Here is a 13285-nt window from a genome sequence, read left to right on the forward strand (position 1 = left end):
CTAGTCTGCTGGGAGATGCTGGACAAGACACTTCCACTCCCTATACTTCAGTTTCCCCAGCTATAAAATGGTAGCGCTAGGTAGGAGCTAGATGTTGTTACACTACTGACTAAGGCCTATGCCTAATTAGCAATTGTTTGATTGCAGGAATCCCTGTCTGAAGTGACCTTTGAGGTACTGCACCTCTCACTGAAGCAGAAACTTGCTCGTATTGCTGTTCATCTGATTGTTTGGGTGGCTTCCTTAGGAACAACAGCTGCTTGTTGTGCCGGTGTTTACTTCCTCTCAAGAAATAACCTACGGGTAAGGACCAGGTTTGGTAAACTGCTATCCTGAACACACAGGCTTCAGCATTGGCATGCCGGACTCTTGATTAAGAGTGTGCACGATTGAGGTTTGAAAGACAATAAGGCAGCAATAGGTGTTGCTTCTGCCAATACGCTCGTGTAACCTGCGATAACCTAATACTTAGTTAATAACCAAAGGTGAAACAAGCTGGCATGGCCCAGTGTGGAGACTGGCGGATGGGGCTCTGGATGCTGCTGGCACTTCAGACTGTGCTGCCATAGTGCACCCAGGGTCTCGCTCTGATGCTCAGGAAGCCAGACAGCATGATCCCCACCACCCTGGGGATCCGGCAGTGTGGTCCCTGCCACCCAAGCCAACCTGGGGATCTGGTGGCTGGGAAGTACAGTCCCTGCAGCCTTGAGGGTCTGGCAGCGTGGTGGCTGCATTCCCAGCCCTGAGCTTCCCCCCACACACTCCAGGCCCCTTCACATTACGGGCAGAGGAAGGATAGCATGGAGTCAAGACGGGTGGGGAGCTCAAGGCAGGGGTGTAGAGATGCAGGAGTGAGGGCAGGAGATTGAGAATGGTGGTGAGCTCAGGTCAGGGGATAGTGTCTTGAGCTAACACAGGAATAGTTAAAGGATCCTTTAACTAAAGGATCACTTGCTGTTGGTCCTGCTTTGGGCAGGGGGCTGGACTTGATGACCTCCTGAGGTCTCTTCCAGCCCTAGGATTCTATGACCGTCTATGGTATGACAGCATCTGTAAGAAATGTAAGTTACTTTCACTGCTGTAACAATCAGTGCTGAGAAGGCAGAAAGGATTCCTTTGTTTGGATTCTAGTTGCCTTATTCTTCTAGGTACTACAAAGAAAAACAATGAAAAGACAGAAAAGTCTGTTTCCTTTACCTTTCTTTGGTGCACTCTAAGGCCCTAATGCTCTACTTGGATCTGCAAGTGCCACCCTTTGCCTGTGTAGGTTCAGGGATCCATCCTAGCAGATTGCACTGCAGAATCGGCATATGCAAGTGTAACTGCGTTGGTTAAAGACCGAGCTGTGACTCTTCAAGAGAACACAGGCGTGTACAGATTGTTCCACAGAGATGTTCGAGGGGCGTCTCCCTTGCACTTTATTTTTCTCTTCCTTTTCAGCCTTTGGAAGGTAAAAGTGAGCTGGAAAATGAGGCTGCTGCCCTAGTGCTGCCCGTTGTTGTGTCTCTGCTCAACCTCTGCATCCCCTTCTGCTTTGCCTTGTTTGGACTCTTAGAGAAATTCCAGTATCCCAGACATCAGCTCTACGTCACTGTTATCAGGTATCCGGAGCCATCCTCTCCTAGTTAGCTGCCTGCAGTTGGCTGCACTTTTTCTGCCAATGGTAAGGCCCATGACTAAATAGTATGGAAAACAGCAGCCTGCTGTGCATCAGGGCAGTTACCCCATTCACAGCCTCAGTAGAAGAAAGCATATTATTTCCCTCTCTTCCGTCCGTATCCTGATACCCAGGGCATTGCTCAGCCTGTGATGCAGATCACAGTGAGGGAAAGATGGAAAATGGAGGGAGTGTTGTTACAGCAATACACGGTACCAACATCCCCACTCCACTAGCAGTTTCTGCTAGAACTGGCCAAATGGAGCCACAAGGTAGTTTAAAGCTGACATCCCTAATGTGGGACCATGTGCAAGTACTGTTGCCTTCTCCCACATGGAATTTCACACATCTCACTTGCAACGTTTTACACAGAATCAAGTGCATTAGAAAAGAGTGATGTGCAACTGATGTCCCTGCCCCCTTTAATTAATAGAACTCAATATAGTTACTTCTTCTCTGCAGAAATATTTTTCTGAAAATATCAATAATTGGAATCCTCTGCTACTATTGGCTTAACGATGTGGCGACATCAGAAAAAGAGGTAAAGTTTTAATCACGTGTGTGTACAAATCTCTGCCATAAAACATGAGGTCAGGAATTAGCCTTAAACACAAGAGATATGTGTAGGAAAAGCTATATGAAAGGTGACAGACTGTTGGGATAACATTTTCACCAGTACAGAGGGCTACATGGGACCTCTTAAGAGAGGGAAGGGCTTGTGGCCTAGACATTCTTTGGTTACATCCAGGAATCTTTAGAGAAACAAATATTGTGAGGGGTGATAGGAGAATCACCATAGGGCTTTATTCATCCAGCTTAGGTCAAAACTTGCTATATAGACAGACAATGATGAACTCTGTTGTACTGCGTTTGAGCACATTTTTGAGTTCTATCCTCACTGGGTTTTTTGGGGGAGCTTTTTATCTGAGGGGGAAGGAAACTGTCTTTCAATGAGCTTTGGATCAGGTTCTGGAAGTTCATACGCTAGAGGCTAGACAGAGATATTTGAATTAAACATTCTTTATTTTTCTCTCTTAAAAGTGCTGGGAAAATATCATTGGCCAAGATATCTACCGTCTCATTGTGGTTGACTTCATATTTTGTTTGCTTGGATCTTTTTTTGGAGAATTTGTACGAAGGTGAATGTGATTTCTAGATTACATACTTACTGATGTGATGTCAACATTTTGAATTGATGCACAGTTTCAATCATTATCTGATGAAGAAGTACATTTACATTTAGATTTCAGCTGCTTCATTGTATGTAGCATAATTCTTGGCTGAAATGAAAAATGTTCTATGGCTTCTGCCATACATGCAGCATATTCACCAACATCAGTATTTTGCCAAACACAGACATGTGCTTGTTCTTCCATTTGCTGCCTAACTGATAAATGGTGCACATTTTTGTATACTACACCATTAATGTAGATCAGCGTATAGTTATTGTTACTTGTATGCAGGAGTTTCCCTTACAGATGGTGAATGGTTCTGTAGTTAATGATTTTGTGTCATTTTCAGAATCATTGGAACTAAATGTTGCAAAAAGCTTGGAGTGCCAGAATTTGATATTGCACGAAATGTTTTAGACTTGATCTACACACAGACTTTGGCCTGGTAAGTGATGAAATTTCATTCAGACGCGCTGTGAGATATTTAGTGTTTATTTCTACAGAGGCACTCTGAGGCAGCCTAGTGATGACATTTGTGACAGATAAAGATATGGCAGGGAATTGCCCTGGCAGAACTCTTTGAATTAAGATTAAGTAGCTTATGGTTCATGGTATGAAATGAATGGTTGATGTATTATGTGGGCCGGTATATAACCTCGTGAGAGGGAAGTGAATGCCAATTCTCCACCTCTCATTATGATGGAACCCAGTATTTGTAAACTATGCCCCATCTGCTGATTACCTCTTCCCTGAGTCTCATGAGCCAAGGTCAGAGCTGTATAAGGGAAGGATTGACTCATTCCTGGGTGAGCTAGTGTCGAGCTGAGGCTGTTATGAACTTGTGCATAGGAAAACCCCGTTATGGGGGTCCATGCCTGCTGATGGGAAGGGAGCGGGGCAAGGGGGCAAATGCCCCAGGCCCCGGCAATTAAAAAGTGCTTGGGGGGTCCTGGCTGCTATTGCTATTGGGCCCTTTAAATGACAATCCCGCACGCTACAGGCAGCTCTGAGGGCTGGCTGAGGGGAGAGGCACGGTGCAGCCGTGAGAAATGGCTGCTCCAGCCCCCTCCCTTCTAGGAGCGAAGTTCCCCCCCACACATCTTGCCCACGAGCCCGGCAATTTTGTCAGCCACCCTGGTGGGGTTTGAATGACTAACTCTCAGCAGAGCCCTCCTTAAAGCTGGGAGTGATCTCTGGGGAGGGAGGATGTTAAAGCTTATTTGCATGTGTCTAAATGTCTTTATTATTTTGATATGTCTTCTCTGTAATGCTTTCACTTAAAGAATGAACATCTTTGCTTACAAAGAGCTGTGTGGTGACCCATAACTGCTGGCTATACACTGGCCATAGCCTTCAGCAGGAAGGCAAAGCACAGGCAGAGGCCCGTTCAGACAGCCTGGCTGCTAGGAAGTAGGTGTTCCATGAGGAATCTGAAGCTGGAGCACTCATGGAAAAAAATTAGTGGGTGCTTAGCACCTACTGGCAGCCCTCTCCTCTCCCCCCTCCTCCCAGTGACTCCAGCCCTCCACAGTCAGTTATTTTGCAATGTGCAGAAAGCTTTGGAAGGCAGGGTAAGGATGGGGCTTTGGGGGTAGGGTGTGGGGTGGTAGGGGCATGGCCTGGAGAGAAGCAAGATGGTGGTGAGGCCTGAGGGAAGGTGTCAGGGGCAGTCAGGAGGGAGAGACACATGGGTCTCTGCCCAAAAGTGTTGGTGGTTAGGAGTAATGTTTCTTCACACTTTTTCCATACATGTGCAGAATACATTTTGGTATGTGCACTGAGGCATGTGCAAATGTGCACCATCATAGACATATCAGCTGTGGTGCTCTGCTAATCAACTGGGCAACCTTTTGAATCTTTCCTGGGTGGCTGGCCAACCGCTCACCTTACAGGGAACACTGGTTTGGAGCTGGGAGCCTAGAGGGGGTCCTTTAGTTGGTGAACCATGAAAGGGAAATACCGGGGCCTTCCGGAGGAGGGCACAGGGTCTGGGACAGCCCCACCCTGCTCCTTGTCCAAGCCCCACCCCAGCCTTTTTCTCTCTCTCTCCCCAAGCAATGTGGCCAAGAGGGATTGTAGGGAACCTGGTGCAGCAGCAGCAGGGGATGCCCCCACCCTCACCACGTGGGCAGCAGGAGCCAGAGAGGCCTGACAGCCTGCTCTGCTCCATCCGCTCCACCACTCCCTGGGGCTGGAGCTCTCTGCTTCCTGCTACCGCTGAAAAGCCACACTCAGTGGGCCAGGAGTAGGCAGTGTGGAGGGGAGCAGAGCAGGCTCCATGTAGTGCCCACGTAGTGATGGAGGGGAGCGGCAGCAGGGGTCACTCCATACCAGGCCAGGTAATCTCCCAGGTCCCTCCTATCTATAGAATGATTGGGGCAGCCATTGTGTGGCCCCCCAAAAGCGCAGGATCTGGGGCTGCTGCCTTGATTTGTTCTATGGACATGACAGCGCTAAGGAATACAGATGCATTTGCCCTGAACTGTGATCACATTTGAAAGAGCTTGGCTAACACAATGGTAAGAATGGTTTAAAAGCCTTTACAGACATTTTACCTACCTTTTGTTATAATTGTAACTTAAAGGTACTTCTCTCCCCTGTTTTTGTCTTTGCTCACTCTGCAAAATTGAAATAAAACTAGTAACTGTAACTTTACGCAGGACCTGCACAAAGTTTTTTTCTTTCTTCCTTCAGCTAGGTAACAGAAGGTTGTAGAAGGAGCATCCTGGAATTTTTATATTATGTCTTAACTGCCCTACTGAAGTAGCACTGCTATTGAAGCTCTTCTAATATCAAATGGTATAGCAGTAAGGAGGGAAGGCATCTGTCCAATAAGTGACAGAATAAGAAAGGAAATTGTTTTCTAGATTCTAAATTAATATTGCAAGGGTCGAGGTGCAGCAGAATATTTAATTTTAAGTGTAATTTTTAAAAGTGTAATTTTTACCCTAGGAATGTGTTTTTACTTCTTAGTATATTTAACAGAATTAATATTTTAATAATTGTATCCACATAGTCCGATATAGTCTCCTTTCAGTTTTCAAGTTGTAAACACTGAAGATTCAGTTCTCATACTTTCTCCCCTATATTTTTTCCTCTAGGATTGGCATCTTCTTTGCACCTTTAATGCCAGCCATGCAGATTATATCATTTTTTATAATATTTTGTGTAAAAAAGGTAAGGAACTTTTATATGGTCTTTTCGTCAATAACCATGATCCCTGACTAGTCCTACATCTCAGCAAGACTATAGTCTTACCTGAATTTTTAGAAGCAAAGTGGGAGCTTTCAGCTTCTTAAAATATGGATCATTACTGTCAGGAGCCCTGAATGATAGATAATATATCTGTATCTTGCCTCTGCAGAAAAAGTTTTTCAGGGGGCAAAAAGAGATGGGGAGGGAAGAGGTGAAAAATAGCTTACATTTCTTACAGGTATTGTCCTATTGCAAAGCCCTATGGGGAGCCTTAGGGCAGGGGGTGTGGGAGACTCAGGGACGAGCAGGGGGGTGCAGGAATCAGGGTAGGGTATTAGGAGGTACGGGAGGCTCAGAGCAGGTAGTGCAGGAGTCAGGGCAGGGAGTTGGGATGTGGGGCGATGGAGCTCAGGACTGGGAGTGCAGTCACCACACTGCCCAGTCACCCGATCACTGGGATTGGAGCCTGGGTATGTTGTGGCTCCACGTGCCAGGGTGCCAGCAGCATCCAAATCTCCAACCCAGCCATCCAGCCTCTTACGAGTGTGCCCACTTGGGCCTACTTTCATCTTTTGGGTGACGGGCAAAGTCTGTCAGGTGGAGAGGATGAAGTAATGAAATGAAAGCTTTGGTAGGTGGGTGTGATGTGCACATGCCAGCCAAAACCAGAACCCACCCCCCTCCACTTGTAGTATGAATGACTGTATTATTTTCAGTAATTTAACACTCACTTGTGTCCACACTGTGGGTGCTACCACTGCAGCTGTGACACTATCTATATCGACAGAGTTTTTCTGTTGATTGGTGGGTAATCCACCTCCCCAACCAGTAGTAGCTAGATCAGTGTAAGAACAGTTCTATTGACCTAGCTGCAATTCCTGACCAACAGAATCCAGTTTTTCCTCTCCCTGTTTGAAAGACTGTACTTGATAATGATGTTTGTTACTGGACGTAGTTTGGAAACAGTTGATGAATGTGATTCCCATGAATTTGCTAGCAATTTCAGTTGGACTGACTGAGGTGCAGTTATTTAAGTGGCATACAACACATCTCCATCTGTATGTGTTCGCACATCTTTTTTTAAAGGTCAGTCTGATGAGGAACTGTCAGCCACCTCGCAAAGTCTGGAGAGCTTCTCAGATGACAACACTCTTCATTTTTCTGCTGTTTTTCCCTTCCTTTTCTGGAGTCCTGTCTGTAATGGCAGTCACTATCTGGAGGTAACCTCAGCATTCAGTATTCACTATCTCTGGTTTCTGATCAAAGGTGTAATTCAATTTAAACAGGATGGAGATATTTTAATACCTAAAGAGAATTCTGCATTGCTTCCACTGAAAGGTTTCGAGGGTTGCTCATAAACTGTTTGGGACTCTGAAGGACATTACTGCAAACTAGGGATGTTAAATATAGGTTAATTGAATAATCGAGTAACCTCAAGAATTCTTATCGGTTAGTCAACGATTCTGTAGCCCCTGGGAGCAGGGCTCGCAGCCAGTGTGCTCCATCCTCATTCCTGAGGATCTCCCTGCCACTCCATGCCGCTGCCTTTGTATCAGAGGCAGCAGTGCAGGGTGCCAGGCGGCAGCTGGTTTGCGAGGAGAGCCAGTTTAAAAACCAGTTCGCCTCATGGACTGTCTGCCTGTCGCCCTGTGCTGCTGCCTCTGATAAAGAGACAGCAGCATAGGGTGGCAGCAGCCCCTGTCTAAGGTGAATCTGAGCTCCTGGATCCAGTGCAAACCAGAACTGAGCCGGGCTGTCTGCTCCTAATACACTTTAAATGCAAAGCCGCAGCAGGGGGAGGTCCTGGACCTGTTTCAAGCCAGGACTGAGCTATCCTGCTAAAAAATGTACTGGCAGGGAGGCGGGGGGAGAGGGGGAGGAATGCATATAGTCTATAGCATTAACCTATAAGCTTTTGCTTATCAGTTAATCAACTACACTATCACATCCCTGCTACAAACTCCTGGAATTTAAGTTAATAGCTTGAAACCCATGGCCGGCTACTGAAAGAGAGTGGAGTTGTTGACACCCTGTGACTGAGGGATGAGAAGGAAGGAGAGCCGGCACAGACCTGTGATATAAGAGACCCAGATTCATTTCCCTCCTCTTCCACAGACTTCCTGTGTGATTTTAGGCAACTCACATAGTGCCTCTTTGCCTTAGTTCCTCATTTAGGGAATACTGTAAAATCTCAGGTATAATGCACACTTTTTTCTGATTTTTTTTTCTGGGTCAAAGTCGGGGTGCGCCTTATACATAGCACTTATTTTTTTAAAGTTTTATTTTGGCTCCCGGACAAGGCAAGGAGCCGGCGGGGCTGCCAGGCTGCAGTGCCGTGGCTCCTTCAGGCTGTGCCCGGGGGCCCCTGCGGCAGGCTGGTAGTGGAGAGCGAGCGCACCGTCCCCCGGGCGCAGCAGGGCATGGCAGGAGAAGGCAGTGAGGCACTCTGCCGAGGGGCCACCAACTTCCCTGGCCCGGGGTGTCCTGGATGGGCTGTCCCCCTGCTCTCCGCTTGGAGAGGCTCTTGGAGGAGGTACCTATGCCCAGGAGCCCCCGCGGACGGCGCAAGCTGGGCGCGGCACATGGGCAGGTGGACAGGGGGCCCCAGCGGCAGGCGCGAGCGTGGCGCGGTGCACAGGCAGCCCGGGGCCGGCTCCGGGAAGCAGGCAAGGCTGGGCTTGGTGCTGGTGGACCAAGTGTAGATATATAGGCAGGAGTGTAGATATATAGGTGCGCATTATATATAGGAGTTCAGTTTTTTCCATGATTCTGACATTGAAAAGGTAGGTTGTGCATTATACATAGGTGCGCATTATACTCTCAATTTTACGGTAGTAGAATTTCCCTGTCTCTCAGAGTAGTATGAGGATAAATGCACTACAGATCATGTGTGGCACTCAGATACCAAGGAAATGAGGGCTGTGTAGGTATGATAGATAGAAGCTGCAATGCCTGTTTGTAGGCAAAATGGACATCCACTTCTTGCTGTCCCACCCAAAGGATCAAAAGGAGGCACAAGAAACAATGCAAGATGTATGGAGGCAGAAAAGTCTTACAGAAAAATCAGTTCCACACCTATACTTGGCAGTTAAGAGTTTGGTTTGTTTATTCAGTGAAGAATTTGCTGTGACAATTTGGCTCTCTCACCTCTCTTTCTGTCAAAAGTTTCTGGGGCAATCCCATTTCTTTCTTCCTTAAGATCAAGGGCAGGTTCAGAAAGCTGAGTTCAAGTGGGTTGTTTCCTAGTAGATCTTCATAAACACCAGAAGGGTTCACTGAACTTGACTTGCATGGCTTGATTCCATTCTGACCCCTGCCAACCAAATAAGCACATAATTACTAACATAAAAGTTTATTAACCTACCTTATGAATGCTAAGACTTCGGTTTTTCTAGTCTGGAAATTATTGCTTCTGCTAGAAGCTGAGCCACATCCTGTTTTTACTAAAAATGTTAACTGAATATTCTGATACAACAATGGGGTGGGATAGCAAAGTGTGTGCATGTTGTGGTTTTCATTAAGCGTGCATGATCCATCTATGACAGCAATGGTTTCTTGCACTTTGTATATTTACTGCAACATCTGTGTAGCCTCTGCCATGACAATTGACTTGTTATAACTAGCTGGAGATTGGCACCAGAAAGGCAGTGTGGTCACCGATCTACTGTAGGAAGGTCTTGTGTGTCTCAGCTCACATAGTCAGCTAGGTCCATACTATTGACCGAGGAGTCACCGGTATAAAAGCTCAAATACAGACATGCAGCAAGCCCTCTGTCAGTTATACTTCTGTGAGTTGAACTGCATGCTGTCTCCCAAGAAGACCTAGTATTGTATGGCAATGGGTGTAACTGTTGCACAGATGGGGGTAGAGGGGCCCAGAGGAAATGAACTAGACCCCCCTCTCTCTCTCTCTCTATATATATATATATATATACACACACACACACATACACTTTCTCTTTATTTTTCCAGGCGGACGCCTTCAAAACAGTGTGGCCCCTTCCAAGGCTTGCCCTCCGTAATTGATGCCGTTTCTGGGTGGATACACACATTGGACAGCTATTCTGGCTCAAAATGGGTGGGGTGGATTTATCGCAACTTAATTGGGAGCGTGCATTTCTTCTTCATCCTCACCATCATCATCCTGTAAGTGTCCATGAATGAAACTAGGGGAGATGGAGAAAGTGAGGGAAACTTCGCTATGATGTTCTCATTCTCCGTGAAGAAAATGTAAACAAAACTTTAAAGCTTCAGTGTTGGGAACACACGTATATTGTAATTTAGAAAGAATTTATGGTAAAGTGAATAGAGAAACAAAGACAATTTGCTACATTTTATCTGAGAAGCTCAGATCTCTTTACAAAGCAGCCTCCCAATAGCCCAATGAGGGACCGTTCTTCAAGTACACTCACTTTACTGGTATCCAGGTTTATAAAGCCTCTTCCCATGAGTCCACTTACAACTTACTACATAACCAATATTAACAACTCAGAACATCCGGTGTAAGATGAGCCACACTAGGAACTTTTCCCGTATAGTTGTGTTAATTAGCGGCTGATTTATTTTTATGACCATTTTATACCAGAAAAGCCCAAATGTAGATGCAGTTTAGGGTGGGGGTGGGAGGTGGAATCCTTTTGCTAGTTTCCTTTGTTTAGGTGAGAGCAGGGCTACTCAACTTTTGAAGCCCCAGTGGCTACAATGATACTCACAGCTCATGCCAATGGCCACAGCGTAAGTTTGGTTGCATATATATCCAAATATATATGCATATATATGTGCAAATAGATTCTTTCAGACTGATGGGCATGAATACAAAGATTAAGGCTATACAACACACAGGCTCCATGTAAGTCAGTTCTGCTGATATATTTGCCCAATTTTCACCCATAGGACAGCACTTTTAATGACTAATGACAGTCTAGGAATTTATCTACTAAAATGCATAGCAACAGAAGACCATTATACTGACTATTTTTTTGTTTTGGCTCCCACCCACGGGCCACGTGTTGAGCCCGGCGTTAAACCCAAACTGCACCAGGGGCTGCAAACAAACGGGCTGCAGGCCATGTGTGGCCCATGCAGGGCCGGACTAAGGGGTGGGTGAGCTGGGCAGCTGCCCAGGGTGCCAACTGATGGGGGGCACCTGATGGCAGCTGTAAGAGGCGCATGGCGTCCCTGGCTCCTGCAGCGCCAGCCCCCCCCCCATTCCCGCGGTGCTGGCCAGCAGCGACCTTCCCAGGCACAGCCCACCCCAGGCTGTGCGCTAGCAGCCGTGGCCGGGCCAGGCTGGGCAGCGCATGCGCTGTGCGCCCCAGGGGCGGGCCTGTGCATGCGCCGTGTGCCCGGGGGCGGTGCCATGCGCCCGAGCCCAGGGCGCCAAAATGGCTCAGGCTGGCTCTGGGCCCATGGGCCGCGTGTTGAGTAGCCAGTACACACTGTGTCTATGCTGAGAGAGTTTGTGGAGGTAGCTGACCCCTTAAGCCCTTTCCTAGGCCCTGGGCTACCCAGCACTGCAAAGCCCTTTAGTGCCAGAGATGCAGCTGATACTAACAACAGCTGATACTAACTATATTCTTTTGCTAATATAAGATGCCTCTAACATTGGGTTTTTCTGGTTGAGCTATGCCAGTTGGCGGTGCATTTCTCCCCACTCCAGTGCCTGCAACACTGCGCTTTTTAGCTGAAAAGCATGGGTAACTGCTGTATCAGACCAAAGCACAGTGAGGCTGGTACGGCTGCATCTGCAGTAGGAGCCCTTTACTGTTTTATACCTGTAAAGCTCTTCTAATGTAGAAGTGGCCCGAGTATAGACCTGACTTTGGCACATAATTCCCATGGGCACCCAGCTGTCATTTGTGACTTTGAAAAGCAATCCCAAAGCTTTCTTTCATCTGAAGGAGTTGGTTGTGCACGTGAAAGCTCATGGTACCATCTACATGTTTTGTTAGTCTCTAAGGTGCTGCAGGACCATTCGTTGTTTAAGTTTCTCCCAAAGCAGTTATGGGTTTTGTCCAAGACAGCATAAGTCTGTAGGAAAATTGGGAATAGAATTAGGGAGTCATTGCTTCCTGTGTCGCAGCCCAATCACATTCCCTTCTAAGGATCAAATCCTGATCTTTTAAAAATCAGTAACAAAACTCCAAGAGATTCCAGTGGAACTAGGATTTGTCTCTGTGATAGTCACTAATGTTATGTCTACACTATGAAGAAAAGTCTGAAAAAGATACGAAAATTGCAGTTTGCTATATGCGTATTTTTTCCCGCTTTTCTTTTGAAAGAGGCTTTTCTGAAATTGGGCACGTCTACACGGCGCCAAATTTTGGAAAAACCTCCTCTTTCGACACATCCCTTAAATGAGGTTTACAGGAATGGCGAAAGAATGCATCTGCTTTTTCAAAAATTTTTTCGGAAAAGCGGATTCATTCTTTGGACGCGGCATAGCTTTTCTGGGATACTTCCAGTATCCTGGAAAAGAGCAGTCTAGACATAGCCTAAGATTCATTAATTGGCAGGGGAGGGTCAGTGCCAACAAGTGGTACAAGGTTGGTTGAAAACAATGGATTCCTGTCTAAAACTATAAAGAATACTGTGGCGTTGACCTGGCTGCCTTGTATTTGTGTAAGAGCCCGTACAGCTTTGGGTTTTTCCCAGTTGAACTTCTGATCCATTTAGTGTTTGTCAGCCATTACTCATACGTGAGACACAGTGGGTGAAGTGGCTGTTATTCTTTATAACAACACTGCATTTTACTTCTTAAGTAAAAACTGTGTAAAATGAACAAAAGCTTTTTTCTCGTTGGGCGGCAATTTAGAGGAAAAGCATCATCTGAATATAAATACTCATGTGTTGAATTTTCTTTTCCTTTCAGAATTATCACATATCTTTACTGGCAGATAATAGAAGGGAGAAAGATAATGGTCAAATTGCTGCGTGAGCAAATTGTTAACGTAAGTTTGTTTTTCAGCTGTCTGTTGTTTGCTTCCTGGTTTTTTTTTTTTTTTTTTTTTTTAAACATGATAGCTGATTTCCTTATGTCTGTTGCATAGGATGCTTGCATACAAACAGGTTTCTAATTTGGCATAAGTGAGAACAGAAAACTCTTCCTAAGTACACGTGACTAATCAACCCTTTATGCAGTTTGTTTTAAGGTTTTACAGGGCAGCACACAATTGGTCAGATGCATTATCTGAAGTAAGGAGGAGAGTGGTTGGCTTTTCACAGAGATGTGGTATCCAGTGTTTGCCATATGTGCCAGAAT

The 13285-nt window shown here is 46.1% G+C and overlaps 2 protein-coding genes across 8 annotated transcripts in view; one reads left to right on the forward strand and one right to left on the reverse strand.

Moving 5' to 3' along the window:
• Window positions 1-13285, forward strand: part of TMC5 (transmembrane channel like 5) — a 55860-nt gene that overhangs the window by 30369 nt on the left and 12206 nt on the right. For all 4 annotated transcript variants that reach the window (XM_075899397.1, XM_075899394.1, XM_075899396.1 and 1 more), the window contains 9 exons: window positions 148-303; window positions 1441-1601; window positions 2120-2198; window positions 2699-2796; window positions 3179-3274; window positions 5931-6006; window positions 7111-7244; window positions 9997-10170; window positions 12896-12974. In XM_075899397.1, coding sequence (XP_075755512.1) covers window positions 148-303; window positions 1441-1601; window positions 2120-2198; window positions 2699-2796; window positions 3179-3274; window positions 5931-6006; window positions 7111-7244; window positions 9997-10170; window positions 12896-12974 — 1053 coding nt within the window. The remainder of the gene's footprint in view (window positions 1-147; window positions 304-1440; window positions 1602-2119; window positions 2199-2698; window positions 2797-3178; window positions 3275-5930; window positions 6007-7110; window positions 7245-9996; window positions 10171-12895; window positions 12975-13285) is intronic.
• Window positions 9105-13285, reverse strand: part of GDE1 (glycerophosphodiester phosphodiesterase 1) — a 38396-nt gene continuing 34215 nt past the window's right edge. For 2 of the 4 annotated variants that reach the window (XR_012896147.1, XR_012896148.1), the window contains exons 8-9: window positions 10075-10190; window positions 9105-9337 (exon numbers count right to left, since the gene is read on the reverse strand). The gene's annotated coding sequence lies outside the window, so the exon portion shown is untranslated. The remainder of the gene's footprint in view (window positions 9338-10074; window positions 10191-13285) is intronic. The other 2 variants (XR_012896145.1, XR_012896146.1) reach the window with 1 other exon arrangement.

Source organism: Pelodiscus sinensis, chromosome 16 (assembly GCF_049634645.1).
Source record: "Pelodiscus sinensis isolate JC-2024 chromosome 16, ASM4963464v1, whole genome shotgun sequence".
Lineage (NCBI taxonomy): Eukaryota > Metazoa > Chordata > Testudines > Trionychidae > Pelodiscus > Pelodiscus sinensis.